Here is an 18,083-nt window from a genome sequence, read left to right as displayed (position 1 = left end):
TTATACAAACGCGCAATTACAACCTAAATCAGCCATCATCCTAAAAGAGGATTGTGTGCTAGACTACCAAACAGAGATTACGAGTTTTCAATGTAGCCTGGCTTTTTTTTTTTCTTTTGTGTGTGTGTGTGTGTGTGTGTGTGTGTGTGTGTGTGTGTGTGTGTGTGTGTGTGTGTGTGTGTGTGATTTGTAGTTCAGTGACAAAGTGAGCTCACTGAAAAATGCTGTACGTGTTTAGAGAGCCAGCGGGGGCTTGTTGTCTTAACATAGGAGGACAAGGGTACAGTCTGCTCAAACACATACAGGCATGCAGATGGCTGTTCATTAATTACAGACGGACTGGGGGAGGGAGTAACAGAGAGACAGAGACAGACACAGAGGGAGACAGAGAGACAGAGAGAGAGGTCAGCTAATGTAGCTAGCATTCTGCCTCTCTCCCTGGACAATTACCTCTGCCTGCCCCAGACCTCTTCTGGCGCTCTTAATCAAGGTGCAAGTGCGTGGGTGTTCGTGCGAGTGTGTGTGCATGCGATCATAAGAAAAGGTTCCTGCCATCCTCAGCAGTCTCTGAAAGCAATCCGATTAAAGCCTCGCTGCTGTGGGGCCTAGCTGCAAGGCCTGCAGCTCACCTTGAAAAACCTTCTACACTCAGCTTCCCATTGAGCACAAAAGCATTTGCAAGTGTGTGTAATTATCCTAAAAGACAATGATCACTTTACTAGAATTCATATATTCTCAATAAACAATCCATAAACGTGTAGATAAACAAGTAATTGGTCCACATGTAGCGGTTAAGAGGGGCTACTGTAGTCTTCATGCCTTGTCCCTCACAGCATCCACCAGTGTGTGTTTGTGTGTCTGTGTGTGTGAATTTTAGGCAAGGCTTAGGCATAGAAATAAGCGTTTGTATGAATGTGTGTGAATGGAAAGCACTTTAGCACTTTGGCTGCTCAAATTGAACAGAAAGGTGGTATATGAGTACAGTATGTTTACCTAACTTAATAGACATCTGTGCATTTTCTTGTTATTTTTGGCCAGTTTTACAAATAAACATGTATTTAAGCTTCAGTGAATTAGCTGTGACTGTGAAAGACAGGTGACCTGTCTAGAATCCACCCCACCTAAAACTGAAAAAGTGCGAAATTAAGCACAAAATGTTTATCTATATTACTTTAGAATCTCAATTCTGGTTTCCTTCGGTGGATGTTAGGCCACACACACACCCTCACCACTCCCCTGTCTCATAAAGCACCAAGTATGGCCTCTGACTCTAACAGCCATTCCTTTGGCCCAACCCTCCCCTCCCAAAGTCTTCTGTGCTCTGCTTAGACAACCAATCTCCTGAAAAACAGGTAATACTTGGGAGGCTTTGCCGTGGCTTCAAAAGGCAACACAAACCCATTCATTACAAATTCCAAGAGTCTTTTCCCAATAAACAGTGGTCACATTACTGCAAACCTGGACCGAAATGAGTTCCGCTTTTTTGTTCGCGGCAGTCGAATGCCACGCAAAAGACCAATTAAAAACATTCAAATTCAGTTTCATAATGAATTTCAAGCTTCAGTGAAATATTTCCATTTGAAGGTTGGCCCGAAAATAGAAAACAATCTTCTGGGTGCATCGGCCTTTAGGAAAGATCCAGCATGGGGTAAGCCACTGGTGCCATTAGTGTAAAAAGACACAGTGTGGCAATAAGACAATCCAGGATTTTACATCAAATTACAAATTACTTAAAAAAAGATAATCTGCACCCAGTCGTGAAACTCCTTCTAAAACTGTGCAGTGTGTCATTAAAGGCAATTACCATATAGCAAACTAACTGAAGCTCTCAAACCATAATACTGTGCCCTTTATTTTATTATTTGCATAGACAAAAACAAATCTATTACGGATGAACTCAACTTCCTCTTCTGGAGAAGGCAGTGTGAGTATGTGTGTGTGGCTGTGATGAATTTTAAGTGTCCTGTTGCGCAGAAAACAAGCACCGTCTCACTAAAGTGACCGAGCCTGATGAATCAGCTATTCTCATCAGCAAATTAAAAACTAATTTCTTTCTTTATTCAGCAAAAGAGGCAATTTGGCCACATTAGGTCGTAAAAAAGGGAAAAAAAAAATCAATTGAAAAGCGGTGAAGGTCTCCTTCGTTAAATCAATTAACCACATCGACTAACATCTATATTTCCATTACAGGCATTATTACACTGCCAGTGGACTGCAAAGGTTAGTGGTGTTTAAGATTCGCTGAAGGATTTTTATTTGCCAGTACAAAAAAAAAACCCCCCAAACTGATGATATAATCCATCAGCACTTCAGTATGATCTGTTATGTAAATTTAATCAGCTTTGCCCCGATTTCCTTTGGAATTTCTTCTCAACAATAGTATGCTTTCCCTTGTATGCCATGTATGGATGGGTTGGTGTGAGGAAATGAGGACATGAAATAGGCTGATAGGAAGTGGAACAATAAAAAGAAATCTACTCACCAGCTTGAAATCCTGAATGCTACAAATGAAGTAGGGAGTGTTGGGCCGCTGACTCTCAATGTACACACAATCTGCAAGTGAGAAAAAAAAAAACAGGAGATGTTCACACTTCTCAAAGCTTTCATGCTTTTAAGCAGCCAGACTCAGTAATATATTATTTTGTGTGCTGTTACCTCTGCTGAAAAGACATTTTTTTCCTCCTTGAGTCAAATTCAATTGGAATGCGAGTAATAGGATTAAGGACTTTTGGAGCGCTACAAGGTTGCCTTTCCAAAGCAAACATTACGCCCCAGGGGAATTATGTTATTGTTCCACTCCATTTATACACCAGTGAGCAATACTAGCTTTAACCCCATCCCACCCCTCAAGTCTTCACTGTGACTTGTTTTTTACTAAAATGACAACTACAGCCAACAGTTAGCTCTGGGTTACTCTGAGAGAAACAAACCAATTAAAAAAAAGTGTGTGTGTGAGAGAGAGGAGCTGGGCCGGCTGGCTGCGTGGCTAAATTGAATGTGACTGGTGGTATGGCCAGGTCATGAACTCTCATCTCCTTAACAAAAACATTCACGCTGCAGAGGACAAAAAACACACAGCCACTTCTGTTAGGAAGGAGAAAAAAAAGGAGGAGGTGGTGGTGTTGGGGGACACAGCTAATGGTTACTGCTCACCCCGCCACAGTACTTTCCAGAAACAGCCAGGTTTTTAAATGATTATTGAGAGAGAGCGAGAGATGTGAATTCACAAAAGTCAAATTAGCATAACAGTCACCTTTGGCTCTTAACTGCAACACAAAACCAGGAGTGTGATCAAACTGAGTGTAAAATGATTTATTTTGGTGTAAAACAGGAGTTTATACCAGGCAGAGCAATCAAAAGCCATTCACTTAATTGATTGAGAAACAGATCGCACACACGCGGAAGCAGTGTGACAAAAGCTACTTGAATGCTCCCAGGGTCGGTGCTCCTACCAATTGGAGCAGCGAGGAGAGGAAAAGTGTAACGCTTCTGCTGCCATTAACTCGCATGCACACACACAGCCATGAAGGAGGGCGATATCTCGCAGCTCTGTGAAAAGAAAAGAAAGAAAGAGAGAACGCCACCATCGACAACATTTACACTGACAACACAAATGGCTGGCGCTCGTCTCGCTGAAACACCTGCTGAGCTGCTCCTCACAGAAGTATTACGCCACACTTTTCCCTAACAAAAGATCGCGTAGCCGCCTTCTCTCAGCGACCGACGCTGCCATCATCTGTTATTTATTTGTGTCAACAGAGTTATCGATCGGGCTGTGGTTTATCTTACCGCTTGCAGAGGAACAGAGAGGTGGCAAAAGACATTAAATGACTCTGACACCCAAGACACCATTTGTAGAGGGGGGCTGCTGTGTACATGTGCGCCTGTGACATCATGGGCTTTGTTTTTTGAAAAGCTATGTGTGCGCGCGTGTGTGTGTTTGTGTATGTAACCTCAGGGTGGGCTTGTTATCTGCTGGAGGCTGAATGAGCTGTTCTAAAAGGGGGAAGTGGGTGTGGGTGTGTGGGGGGGGGGGGGGGGGTATTATCGCCCTTGCTGGCTCTGAGTGACGCATTATATCTCTCTCACTACTGCCCTCTTCATGCTTCTCCACCACCACCCGCCCCCCTCCTCTACACCATCCCTGGAAGTCATTTACAAGATAACATGAATGAAAATATCCATCAGTGCTATTGTGTGATCTGTGAACAACACACTGTGTGTGTGTGTGTGTGTCTGTGTGTGTGTGTAGAGGAAGAGACAGAGAGAAACGGGTAGAGGAGGAGGTGGAGGAGGGAGGATCAGGATGGAGGGAGTGGGGGGAGGGCAGAGAACAAAAGAGACTAATCTGAATGAGATGACATGTTTCGGAGGAGTCAAATCGGGGGAATTAGGGTTTAGTGTCCCTTCACCTCGGCAGCACATTCATTTAGAGAGGCCAGATCTCCGAGTCTGCACCCCAGAGTGCATCAACAGGCACAAAGAACAGACAGCAAGAGTGAAAAAGATAGGTGGAGGGCAAAAAAAAAAAAAGAGTGAGAGAGAGAGAGAGAGAGAGAGAGACGGGGATCTAGTTTAATCATTCACAGACAGCAAGCGAGTCTATTCTTCGAGCGTCAAAAGCACATTCTGAATTCATCCTGGGCACTAAAAGTCTACCACCTCAAGGGCATTTCTCTGAAATTGACTCGAACACGAATCTCAATGAATGTGAAAGTTAAATCCAAGTTAACGCTTCAGACTCTGTCATCTGAACAAAAAGGAGGAGGCGACGGAGCTCGGGGAGGTTTGGGTGGGTGAGTGGGGGGTTAGGCGGGGAGGAAGGCTGAACCGGGCCAAGCGGTTCCTCCGGGGGTCTGCCTGGTTTGGTTAAACGTTCCTGCCATTTTGTGCATTTGGAAATGGGTCTCCTCGCTCAAGTGGAGAAGTAGAAAGGGGAGGGGGCGAGGTATTTAACAGAGGCGGGGGTCCATGTGGGGGATGGGCTTTTTTTTTTAGGGTTATAGTGTGTTCTGGCGAATGGATGCAGGCTTCACAGGAGGCAGGAGAGCCACGGCGGTGCTTTTTTTTTTTTTTTTTTTGCACATGAGCGCTCAATCATTCAAAAACCATACGTTTACGCCTTTCTGCTTGGAATCCACTGCTGACTGCAACGCCGAGAGAGACGGAGCGCGAGCTTGATACTTCGACAAAGGGAGATAATCAAGAAGTAACAGAGTGCAGTTCACCGAAACCTGATCCTGGTGGCGGCTGTTTCTCCGTTTAAACTGTACCTGCTGAGTTCAAGCGGCTGAATTTTCACTGTTACAACCTCACAACACACACAAACACATACTCAGTCTTTTTTTTTCTCAGCTGTACTTCATTGTTCAGTCAGCCATTCTCTCATGGCTGCCAAGCATGTCTAATCTAAAACACACCTAGCCTCAGCAAAGGAGGCATGTCCTATTCTCTTCTCCGTATCAAGCAAATAAAATGCTGTTTAATTTGCTGCAGCATTCCAGCAGAGGAGGGGAGGTGGGGGTGGGTAGGAGGTGGAGTTCTTAGATAATATCTGCTTGGATTTCTTTTATGAGCCAGCAACAATGGAAAGGTCACATTGTGAACACAGCCATGTATGCCAGTGTTTTGTAAACAGTGGTAAGGGGAGGAAGGGGGGGGTGCATATTTTAGGAAGCAAGACGGGCTTATTAAATCAAAAAGGGACTGTTTGTTTAAGCCGTGCTTGCAGGTGGTGAGTGATAACCAAGAGGCAGGACGCACCTGCGTTGTCAGAAGTGGTGCTCGGCTCAAACGGGCAATGAAGATGTGTGCGGCTTTAGCAAAGCTAGCAACAACGACAGCAACAACCCCACCCCCAACAATATTCTTTGAACCTACTGATCTTAAAATTAAACACACAACATGAAATACTGAAAGTACAGAGGTGTGAGATGAAATATAGATAGAAGAAAGATAAGAGTGGTGCAACTAGTGATTCACCGCAGCTCTCTTGAGCAAGACCAGCTGATGACCAAGGCCACTTCCTGCTGGGCTAGTCTCAGCGGGGTGCGCAACAGGCAGTCGAGCCCTGAAGGTAAACAGACACTTGATTCTTCCCCAACTTTCCTTCCTCTCGTCTCAACAACCAGCCCAACAAGTCTCCCTTCTTCTCACTGGAAAAGCAGTGGGAAATACCTGGCAAGCGATACCATCAGCTCTCTACAATAGGGCAGGCCTACAGCTGACTGAGCTCCTAGGGGAGAACAGAAGCTCTTTGACAACACCACCACCCCCCCCACCCCTCTCCTTTCCCTCTCGGCTAGCCCACGCTTTCTCATTTAGCAGTCGGCAGGTGGTTGGATTTCACTAAAAAGCCCTTTTCCCAGAGTCTCTAGCGTGGGGAGAGATGGGAGAGCGGAGAGGGCCCTTTTAAAAATAGATCTGTTCAGTTAACGACAGGCTACAGATTCACACTGCTATGTTTCAATATGAAATGACTCCAAGGGCTTGTCCCCTATGTTAGCTTGAATGGAAACTGCAAACTGATCGACAGCTAGCTGTGGTAGCGGATGGGTTGTGCTGCCTTTTCTGTACTACACTGGCTGTCTTGGCTCTAAAAAACTAGTCCAACATTCACAGATTCACAACTTCCTGGTTTCCCAATAAGATTCATACTGACAACAATTTAGACATGTAATGATCAGTGTGGGTAGTTCTATTTTGGATAGTAACTTTGCACAATCAAAGCTAAAACAGGTTGATGGTAATGAGTGTATATTTGAAAAGGATAGCTGAAGCCCTTATAAACATAAAGAACATGGCAAGTTTGTGGGACAACCAACAGTTGTTCTAAAGTTTGAACAACTGTTGGTTGTATTTGTGCGTTACAGAGATACAGCAAGACTCACAAACACACATGTAAGCATACGACCCCAGGGTTCTGTGGTGACTGCAGCAAGGAGTGCCAGTTGCCCACATCAACAAATCCTTCAACACACACAGTGTGTTTCTCAGTCTAGCCTCAATCTTTCTGCATATATGATTCACCTTCTACACAAATCTACACTTGCCAAGAAAAAAAATGACTAAAATGAATCAAGTGTTTCTGCTGCAGTAGCCATGTTGTGTGACATACAGTGAGGGAGAAGGAGGAGGGGGGATGGTTTCCATTAGCTCCACTGTATGGTGTGTGTCTGCCAGAGATAGGAACCATGTTTCCAACTGTTAAAAGTATGCCTTTTTATGTGACAGGGTGTGTATGTATGTTTTTCAGTACACAAATGCTGGTTATCAGCATTCTATGTATGTGTGCGCACTGTTTCTATGCTTCTAGGGTGTCTTCTATTGATCCACCACAGCAGTGTGTATAATCTCTAGAGAGAGGATCTATAATCTAGGGTGGGGATGTGGATGAATGTAGAGAACAGGCTTTGGAGGTGTCTGGCTGGGCCCGGGGAAGTGGTGCGAGCTCAGCCACAGGGTACAGATCGATTTGGCATGTCTGCTCGAGCTAGCTGTTCACCCCAGCAGCCGATCATACAAATGGCCCGGGACACAGTCCCCTGGACACCACCAGGCAAACTCCTCCATTCCTTTTACAACAGCAGCAAAGCTAGAGTTAGCTGCAGGCCCACCTACTGGCCGATTGCACTTCCCCATCCAATCGATGTGCGCTAAGCTGCCTGAACCCATCTTCAAGGGATAGAAAGGCTAAGCAGAGAGATTGGAGGGTGGCTGAGGACCAGGAGTAGGGAGATGGTTTCAATACTAGCTTAACTGTTCTTTTTTATGTGATAACACAGGCCTGTATGTTTCTAAATCTCCCCTGTGACAAAAGCAATCAAAACGGCATTTTGGTTCACGATTTCTTTCGCTTTCTGCGCTGTTCTCCATCACATTCTTCCCCTCCCCACATCTGGGGTGGCGTAAATCCCTCTTGGAGGGTGGTCAGTTTTACATATTGTGTGTCACTAGCCGGCTATAAAGGGATTTAACATTTAGTAAAGCATAATCCATTGCAGGCTTTGTGCCTGCCTAAGCTGCACACATCAAATCTGATTGCAAGAAGGCTGCTACCAATGACCAAGCTGTAGGAAACAAGCACTCTCACACACACACGCACAAGCGAGCACACACGCGCGTGCACAAACACGACTTGTCACTTGAACAATAAGCAGAGGAGACAGCAGGAAGTCGGCTGCTGAGGTGGAGGATCTTCCATGTTGACAACAGGAGGTAAATTACAAACGAGTGTACCGACGCTGGGGCCGTCACTACCCTATCGTGGCTCATTCCTAATCTAAACCAATCTTAACAGCTTCAGTCTACATGACGCGAGGAGGCTGTGACATTCAGGCCACTCCACAAATGTCAAACTAATAGAAGGAGAGGACAGGAAACGTAAATATTCCACATCAACCAGACCCTGTCCGTGCTGTTCGCTCGGTTGTGGAAATATAAATATTCGGAGGAGCTAATCCACTGAGACGGTCGACTCTGTTTATATGCCTTTTGAATGTTTCATTGATATAACTGACTGCTTCTGTTTTTGTTTTCTCACCCCTTTCCCCCAGCCCGCCCCCTACCTCGCATGGTCGACTATGAGACCCAGCGTCGGTGCTCTCTCTATTAAACATGAAATGCCAAGTAAAAAAGGCTTCAGTGGAGACCTCCGCAGAGTGATAGAGACAGAAATAGTGTGAGCAACAACAAGGCTTGATTCAGTGTGACTGCTTGCTTGAGGACTTCCACTGATACCAGCGCAGAGATAATTTAGCTGACCGGATTACGCAGCTAGGCTGAAAGCGCAGGTCTGGCTGTTTCACTGCACCTACTGGAATTCATCTGTTTAGTAGATGAAATAGAATAAAAGGAGGCCTGAGGATGATTCTGGACGTGTGGTTTGGGTAGACTGTTGAAGAAGACAGCCTAACACAGTCGCTGTAACTTCTTACATCTTCCCATTAAATACCCGAGCAGAGTGGGCCACTCCCCTCCCTCAGTACTTGACCTTTTGCAAGCTCCCAGAGAAATATAAAAGCATGAAGGCAATGATTTAGGTGCAAGGCAAGATAACAGTGAGCGGTGTAAAAGACACAGCTAGTTAGCCTGGCTTCTTTCCGTCACTCAGTGCTGACATTTCCGCCTCTAATACAACTAATTTAAACAGCAAGTAAAAGATGGGCTGTGTTTACAGCCACGAAAAAGGTCGCTTCTCTTTTTATCCTCGTTTATTCGACATATTCAAGACATACCGCCGTAGCTCGGGAAAAAAAATCCTCTCCCAGAAAGTAGAGTACCTTTTGGCCCCAGAGGAGATAGCATATTTTCAGTGAGTCAGACAGCGCTGGAATGAAATCATTATCATGGCTGTCTCTATCGTATCATCTATTGAAGCACCACTTTGCTTTATTGACTAAGCTCAAGACAAAGCTCAGAGTGGGTCAACTTGGAATTGATTGTATGATGCATTGGCCTCTAGCCTGAAGGAGTACTTCTGCTGCTGGAGAACTGCAACTTTGGAGAATCTGCGATTCCTCAGCAGCTTATGGCAGCAGAGGTGACAAGAATCAATCACTGATAAATCAATGTCAGTTTTTCCCCTATGCCTAAAATAAACTTAGTCTAAAGAAAGTGGCTTATGTTAAAAAGTGCAAGTGACGCTGAAGCTAAGCTATGCAAAAACATGCACAGGCTTTCCTAAAACCCGTCATGATGGGGCACTGGCTCTAACAGAGGATGCTTTTGTATTAGAGCATGATCTCCAACTGTGCATGCTCAAAGGGAACTGTAACACTGACAACGCCATGAGGTTACTGTTGTAAAATGTAAAGTGATGCTGCATAACGAATATTAAACTGAATTGTTCAGGACATTTATGGGCATCACAGAGGGGTCCTTTTGTTCATTCACACTTGAGCTTGCTTAACCACCACTGCTTTCTCGCTTTTCTCACTTCTTGATTCAGGGAAGAAGAGCCAAATTTTAATGGTGTGTTTGCAAACAGCATCTGACAAATCCAGTGAAGTATGCTTTCGAAAATGTGGGCTTATGACCTGGGAAAGTTTAATCATTTAGTAGCCAAGCTGATGAATGCAGCCCACCGGCTCACACAACTAGATTAAGGGTTCCTGGGACTTACCTCCGGGTCTGTAAACAACATCATCTTCTGTAATGAAGGATGTGATTTCGCCGTTCTCTGTGCGCTCGTAGCGTGATTTCTTCTTAGGCATCTTCTTTTTGCCCTTCTTGCCAGCCTCCTCGGCCGTGCCGCTGCCTCCGCCGGTGCTCCCGTTGTCGTTGTCCTCGTCATCGCTGTGCTCGCTCTCTGCATAGTTCTTGGCCCCGCCCTCCAGCGTACAGCTGCGTCGGGGCCGAGAGCTTTCGCTTTCACGGTCGCCCCGGTCCCCATCCTGCCGGCGGGACTTGCCGGCCTCTCTTTTGTCCCGGTCCCTGTCTCTGTCCCTGTCCCGCTCTTTCTCCCGTTCCTTTTCTTTATCGGCCGTCATGATCCGCCACGTGCCTTCCTCAGTCCTCTCACGGCTGGGCCTCCGTGAAAGGTAGACTGTGAGCCTGGGCTTCAGTCTTCTGAATTTACCAGTCAAATCCAGGGAAAATTTGGCCACTCCAACAACCCCAGTGTTTCAGAAAAGCTGTGGAGAAAAGAAGAAGCGCAATTAACTCGGATCAATAACCACCATTTTTACAAAATACAAACAACATTAAAAGTGTTGTTCAATACTGGATGACACCTTTTTTGGGGGTAAGAAACGCAACATTAGTTCTTGGAGATTAGGCTGCTCTGCCGACTCTTCTCAGCATCACAGTAATTGCTGGCATTCTCCTCCACAGCCAAGTATGCTCCGGAGAGCACAGAGCAGCTTTATGAAAGAACAAAACCTTCGAGCTTCCTGCTCTAACATATTTCCACGCTTTCAGAAAGGTGCTAAAACAGATTTATTAAAGGGTAAAAGAGAACAACAGGAAGACAAGCGCCGCGGCTAGAGTATTTGTAACACAATGAGCTAAAGGGAAGTCATAACTGAATAAGGTAGTAAAGAAGCTGCTGCCAGCCAACAGAATTCCTCTGAGATAATATGCTATGAGGGTTCTTTTTTTTTTCTTTTGGCAGAAGTTGCTGTTTGTAGTTTATAAGGCCACGGGAAAGCTGCAGCATAAAGCTCAATGACAGAGTTAACAGGCTGGCTTCTCTGCAGACCGTTTCTGTTGACACCAGGCTCAATTCTGCTGGCTTACTGGACTCCTCCCTCACCCCAGCCCTCTGCCCTGGCTGACAGTCACCGCTGCGTTAATGTGAAGCGACAGCTCTGGAGGGAAGGATACAGCAATCCACTGGGTAAGAAAAGGCAGAGGATCGAGGCAGAGTCACTCATTCGCCATGCCTGGTCCTCAGCCACTTGCAGCTATCTTTGTCCAGCCACCACTTTCCCCACGTCATAATAAAAAAATCCTCCATAAACAGCAAAGTGTGCAAAGCTGAAGCAGCACGCTCTCTGCACCACACAGCCTCTGCACACAGCGCCTACAAAGGAAGGAGGCTACTCATTTAAAGCCAGTGTTTGCCCCCCCTCTACTACCCCCCACCGCAACAAATTAACTAGAAATAGTTATTACAGCCCCCAGAGGGATCAGACCAGGCAATCAGCACTCGCTATACCATGGTCATGATGACCGGATGGAAGCCGAAGAGTGAAAAATGAGGGAGGGATACAGATTCAGGCAGGTGAAGCAACGAAGGCTTTGAGTTAGAATTTATAAAGCATATCTGGAAGTGGACGAGTGCTTATTGACAGAGCCAGAAAGAACGTGAGGTGAAGAATAGAAGCAAAGCAAAAGGTGAAAGAAAGGCTTTTGGCGCACACACACACACACACACACACACACACACACACACACACACACACACACACACACTTACAACAATGAAGAACATTTGACAACGGCAGTCCTCAGCAGCGGGTGCTGTCATCTCGCGAGCAGACACCAACTGACAGGGCAGCTGCTCTTGTCGTCGGCTTCAACACAAACACCGGGCCTGATTAAACTGCAGCCTCGTCACAGCCCCATTAATCACCTAATGATGAGTTACCACAGCGACCACTGGGCTGCTGGCGCACACATTAGCAGACGCAGAAGACACGAGGGCTCTGAAGAGTTCCAACGGGCATGTGCATGCAAGGACACACAGCCAATGTAACATACCCGAGATGGTGTGTCAAAATACAGATCACACACACACACACACCTTTTCTCCTGTGTCTATATCCGGCAGCGTGTTTTGGAGGTGTGAGGTACACGAAAACATTAATGAAGGTAGTATTTGATAGCACAGCTCTAATCCTGAGGGCTGCCAGAATTGGCGTATGAGCTAAGAACCTCGTCTCTCCTCTAATCAGTAACATAAGCCTCTTCCACTGAAACCAGCAAGGAGACTAAACTGTTGCAAATGGAGGACTGACCCGTTCTCCTTTGAAGTCGGAGGCAGTTCTAAGCCTAGTTAGTACCTTTAACATCTAGGTGCTATTAGTTTACATCTGGATACACTCCACAGAACTGCCTCAAATTCTTTATCTCCAATTACCTTGCTTATGTTAACATAATTATACTAATTAACTCTTAAAGGGGAAAAAAACTCCCATATACACACACACACACATATATATATGTATATATATATGTGTGTGTGTGTCTGTGTGTGTGCACATGTGTACTTTTGTCTTCACACAGACTCACTATGACATGTTTAAATGTGTTGAAACGCACCGATTAACAACATATTCAATTCTCTGTGGTCATTTTGTAGCTCACCGATTGCTTAGTTTGATGCAGATAATTGAAGTTGAGTAAATTGAGTGAGTAAAAAGCAGTTAGTCAGCTTAAAGCAGTAATGCTGCGACAATGAGAAGTCATAATGTATTGATGGCTGAGAGGGAAAAGAATGAGAAAGTGAGGAGCGAGCTGGCTCTACACCCGCTAGCAGAGAAACAGACTGCTTAGCAGAAAGCAGTGCTGACCGCCTGGCCGATGAATAAGGCTGTGAGGGGGCAGGTGAGGTTTGGAGCTATTACACATCAATCACTGGGCCAGGACCCTTTGAAAGATACCAGCTGTCTTAATGGAAAAGAGAAGGAGGGGGGGCAGTGGTAGGGTTTGGGAGGGGCGGGTGGGGGGTCCCAGCTAACGGCACCTAATCCACCATTTACATTACTGCAATGGAGTCAAGGGCTAGGAGCCAGAGGCGCCCCGCTCAAATACATTACTCTTTTCCGTGCCTGTTTAAATGAGACCTCTGGCCTGAAAAACCACACAGTTTGTGGCTCGATTAACACATCATCCCCACAATGGCCACACAGCAGGTTTCTGTTACTAAACATAGCTTTCCCCCCCAGTTCTTGGTCTCCTTGAACAGCCTTTTTTTTTTTTGTTAAAAAGCCATGTTTTATTTATTCCCAACAAACCCACATTACCCAAATCCATGCTCATCACTGTAGTTTTAATCAGAACCTGTTTAAAGGGAAAAAAACCCAACAAAACAAGTAAATTAGCATGTTCTTCTTGAGCTCCTATACGGCATATACAGCTGTAGGATTTCTTTTTTTTAAATCCTACTAAATTTAAGTAATTGATTGTCTTCCATATAAAGTAAATGGAGAAAACATGAATTTCTACATTTAAATGTAAAAAACGGAGAGAGAAAAAGAATCTATGAACAATAATACCAACATAGTAATAGAGTCAGTTTTGGGAGAGGGACTGAAAAGTCATTCATGGCATATTCAATTGGAGAATTATGAAGTAGCAAAATGTGATTGGCAAGGATTAAGGGCCGGCTTTGCGAAGGGATTGAATGAAATACTCGCATGAATACAGATTAGAGGAGAACAATGTTAGCATGAATATACACAGGGTTATTAACAATGAGGGTAACTCAAATTGATCCAAATAAAGCAGCCAGATCCTGAATAGTGCAGGGATCCTAGCCATGGCGATGTTGGGCTGCAGCAGGTTTTCATCAGCTCCAATCCATTACTGAGTGCGATCTAATCTAAACTGCCATCCAAGCCCCCCTAGAAACAACATCACAATGAAAGGCTCAGCTGGAGGCGAGGGGCAGGCCGCTTCATAAGGGATTCACTGTGGACTCTGCACCCTGCCTGCTTTGTCTTACCTGGTGCAATCATGGCTTGCTGTATTCTCTGAGGCCCTCTCTGTTTTAGTTCACATTGGCAGGGCAAAGACACTTGTCTGCTCTACTTGTTTTTCAATTCACTGATGAGTAACCACATCTTTTTTTCCTCCCCCCGCTAAAGCTGCGCTCACAAAGCCTCTATTTTTAGACGGCATCCGGGGTTAGTTTAGTAGGTAAAAGCCATGCTAAAAAAATAAAACAGAGAGAGATAGACAGCTTGGGGCTTTCCAACATCAACATTTAAAACCTGCCTGGAGACACTCTTGAGAAGCAAAGCACTGCTGCACAAGAAATGATTCTCATGCACAATGACGATGTGTTCAATAAACTCGGAATGCCTAAAAAGATTAAACAAGACAATTTTCAAGATCTCTCTGGGCTAACAATAGCTTTCAAAGGCAAAATACCAATAAAGTACATTTTCTGTCCAACAACTCAAAGGCACTTTCAACCACAGACATAAGAATCGTACTGTGTGCTCCACAGGGTCTAAGCCTCTACTCCATCTCTAAAAGAAGGCTAAATCCCCCTCTAGTCCCTGTTTGTGAGCTCTCCGTGAGGGCTCCAAATAGCTCAGAGGGGGCCGCTCCACAATCCGAGATGTCCATTATCTGCAGGGTCTGTGAGCGGGGGCTTCATTTTGCAGCCTTATACCGGCTACTTGAAGACATAGTACCTCTCAGTCAGACACGTTTGTCTGGCTGGAGCTGACTGCTTCATGAAGCATCATGCTTTGACACGGCTCCTGAGGGAAATGCCAAGGTTGTCCGGTGTAACCCTTCCAATTTCTTTTAAATGAAGCGCTCTTGAGAAATGTAATCGTGAGCGGGACTGTAAAAGACTCTCCCAATGTGTCAGTGATAACACGAGGAGGGGAATGTGAGGTATGTGGCAGCAGAAAGCGCTCGGGTGAACGTGGCTCCTAATTGAGTTTCTCTACTGTCGTGCGAGCAGCTTTCTTACTGTGAATAAAAATGCCACATTCAAAAACATTTCTACTGCCTCTTACCTCAGGTGAAGGACCCACAAATTTGGGGGGGGGGGGGTGTGCCCTAATAGAAATTATGCCCAAGGTAAAGATGGGGTCAGCAAGGTATAAATACACACTAGGGACACATTTCAGAATGTTTGTAGTGGAAAATGTGTGTTTCTTCAAACATTTATCTCTGTAAAACAGAACAGAGCTCTAGCAGAGGGGAAAATGAGTTACATGAGTTTATCAAACAGATGTATACAGTAAAAAGAATTACTGGGAAAGCAAAAAACGAAATAAATAAATAAACAGAGATTCTGTGAACTGCTGAAAGGACTCTCAAAATTTTAATATTTGTGCACTCAATCATGTAGCACTTCCTCTGATATTCAGGAATCAAATATCCCCACTCTTCCTCCCGAAATCTGCCCATCAGCTTAACGATCCTATCCATCAGTTCAACTCCAACTGGTAGTCTAAATGAGCGTGAGAGGGGAGGAAATGTATTCATACGGCTGCCCTACATCCTCCAGCTACTCTAATCATTATGCCACACAGAGTGACGTGCCAACACTGAGGAAAAACTAACATAAATAGATAAGAGTGACAGATAAGACAGCTCTGAGGTTTCAAACTGACAGCACAGGCCAAAGGGGGGGCACTGAAGGATGTCTTAAAGAATAGCTCCCCAAAACAAAGCCATTAGGTCAGTACACAAAACCATTTTTCCGCCTAAATTATTTAGCTGTGTGGTGGCAAACTGCTCCATCCTGGAGCAGATGGCTGAGGATGGGGGGTGGGGTAGTGGAGGACAATCCTTCCTTTCAGTGTCTTATAATGATCGGAGCCAAAAAAAACACCTCCACCTCGAGATACCACAGGATGGTATTACCTCTAATTAGGCAGGGCTATTATTTTATATGCAAACACCTCTCCTCCAACCACCAACTGCCGCCGCAACACCAACACTTGACTGATTGCCATTACAAACCAAATAAAACGCAGCATTCATCTCTTTAAAAATAGAACTCGCTTTTGTTTGCATCCTACATGCTAATTTGAGCTTCCTCGGAGCCAAAGCCATAACTCATGCAGCCAGTCGACGTATAAGCGCCGCAAATACGCACCGTCAGGAAGGCTTCCTAGGTTAGAAATGTGTTTGTTTAAGAAAAAGATTTAGAAAGCAGTCGACGGGGGGTACAATATTCAGTGTGGCATTCAACCTTGTCATCCACCATCTCAGTCATGCAAGCCAGTGATCTTAGGCGGAGGGGAAAGCACCCTCTGTACTGTGCATGAGAATAATATGAATGATGAATCTGTGAAGCCTCCACAGAGCTAACCACACTTTTTTAAACTAAACCCACAGATGGGGCAGTGTTGTTAACATTGCCTTCTTTTGGATGAGTCTCCCTCATCCAAAAAAAAGGAGAAAAAAAGGCATGAGTGGGGGGGAAGTGGCTAGGAGTGATGAAAACAGTGCTGGAACAAGTAGGATCTGAGCTCAGAGCTCTCATATCCTCTGAGGACAGCTCATAAAACATGCAGTGGCTGCGACTGGGCCTCTTGCAGTAGTGGCATTTTAGTGCACCCTGCCACACACAGGTAGCCTACAAATACACACAATTAATTTTAAAGAGCATGGAGGAGTCAGACCTGCATGGTTTACTACTTGGAACACAAGCAAATGCTCAGGTCTTCCCCTAAATTAAGGCATCAGCTACAGAAGGCAACTATTTTCCAAGATTATTAACAGCAGGGGCCTGGAACAATGGGCCTCTGGGAAAATTTAAGAATAGAAGCTAGGCATTAGTCGGTGTACAGTAGTGATCCAGAGATTAACTCTGCCTGTTCATGTGTGAAATGAAGACTTGATCCCCAACTGATAGTGTGCTATGCCTCCAGCCAACACAAGCTGAATATTTTTCAGCCCCACATCCCAATACATAACAATTGCAATACATTGGATTACGCATGGCATCCTCCACAGTGCAACAACGATGACGCATTAAAAATACCAGCCAACACCAGAAATCTCAGGCAGGCTATGGTCCCGCTATTTTTTTCCCCTTTCTTTCCTCTAAACCAAAGGTGAACAGAGCTGGCTGTGTGTGTGTGAGTTGATGCGAATAATCCTCAAATATTCCAGGAATGTTAATGTTAGGCTTTGACCATGGCAGCCTTGCAGACTTCTCCTCTTGTCGCCGGGCCATTGATGACATTAAAAACACTACCTGCCTGTGCCAAGAGCATAAAATTTAAGAACAGCTTGCCTTCTTAATATTCAATAAAATAATACCAGGGGAAGAAATAATAATGTGCACTGCACTAAATTACCCCAGTGCTATGAGACACAATTGTTACCTAATCCCATGCTTGCATTCTGTTTAAATACAGCATATGCTCTGTTCATGCATAGGAAAACGGTCTTAAACACGTCTGCCATTGCCGTCGCTTTGGTGAAAATCTAGGGAGGGCAGGTTTGTGCAGCTACACGCTTGTTAAAATAGCTTCCCACTGCATCTGCGAGCTTATAAAAAGCCACTGAGAGCATTTTCACTACAGTGCTGCATTCATCTGTGTGTATACACACGTGTCAATCTGAAATGTGTAGGCCATTGACACGCACCACGTAGATATATAAACAAAAAATTGCTGCTGCTGCTCCCGAGCAACTGTATTTGCAGTTCGGGTCAGACTATGTGCTCAGACAGTTTAATGGTTGGAGTGTAATGTGCCTTGACCTTCTATCTTTCTTTCAGCAGCTCCTTACATATATTGCTGTCTCTCCTCATATATCACTGGGGCAAATAGCGTCCTTCACCCTGCTCCCTGCTGTCCCCTCCTTAAAAGGCTGAGGGGACATCTTTGCCTGCTGTACTCAATTGACAGCCCTGGCAGCTTCTTCACTGAGCACGA

General features: G+C 45.1%; 1 protein-coding gene across 2 annotated transcripts in view; it reads right to left on the bottom strand.

Moving 5' to 3' along the window:
• The window catches only part of rerea (arginine-glutamic acid dipeptide (RE) repeats a), a 132,272-nt gene that overhangs the window by 62,216 nt on the left and 51,973 nt on the right, over positions 1-18,083 (bottom strand). For both annotated transcript variants that reach the window (XM_082518710.1, XM_082518711.1), the window contains exons 3-4: positions 10,124-10,634; positions 2,483-2,553 (exon numbers count right to left, since the gene is read on the bottom strand). In XM_082518710.1, the coding sequence (XP_082374836.1) occupies positions 2,483-2,553; positions 10,124-10,490 (438 nt within the window). In that variant the 5' untranslated portion in view covers positions 10,491-10,634. The remainder of the gene's footprint in view (positions 1-2,482; positions 2,554-10,123; positions 10,635-18,083) is intronic.

The sequence above is a fragment of the Aulonocara stuartgranti genome, assembly GCF_965226115.1.
Source record: "Aulonocara stuartgranti genome assembly, chromosome: 20".
NCBI classification, from domain to species: domain Eukaryota; kingdom Metazoa; phylum Chordata; class Actinopteri; order Cichliformes; family Cichlidae; genus Aulonocara; species Aulonocara stuartgranti.
The sequence above is the reverse complement of the archived record's forward strand: the minus strand, read 5'-3'. Positions and strand labels throughout refer to the sequence as shown.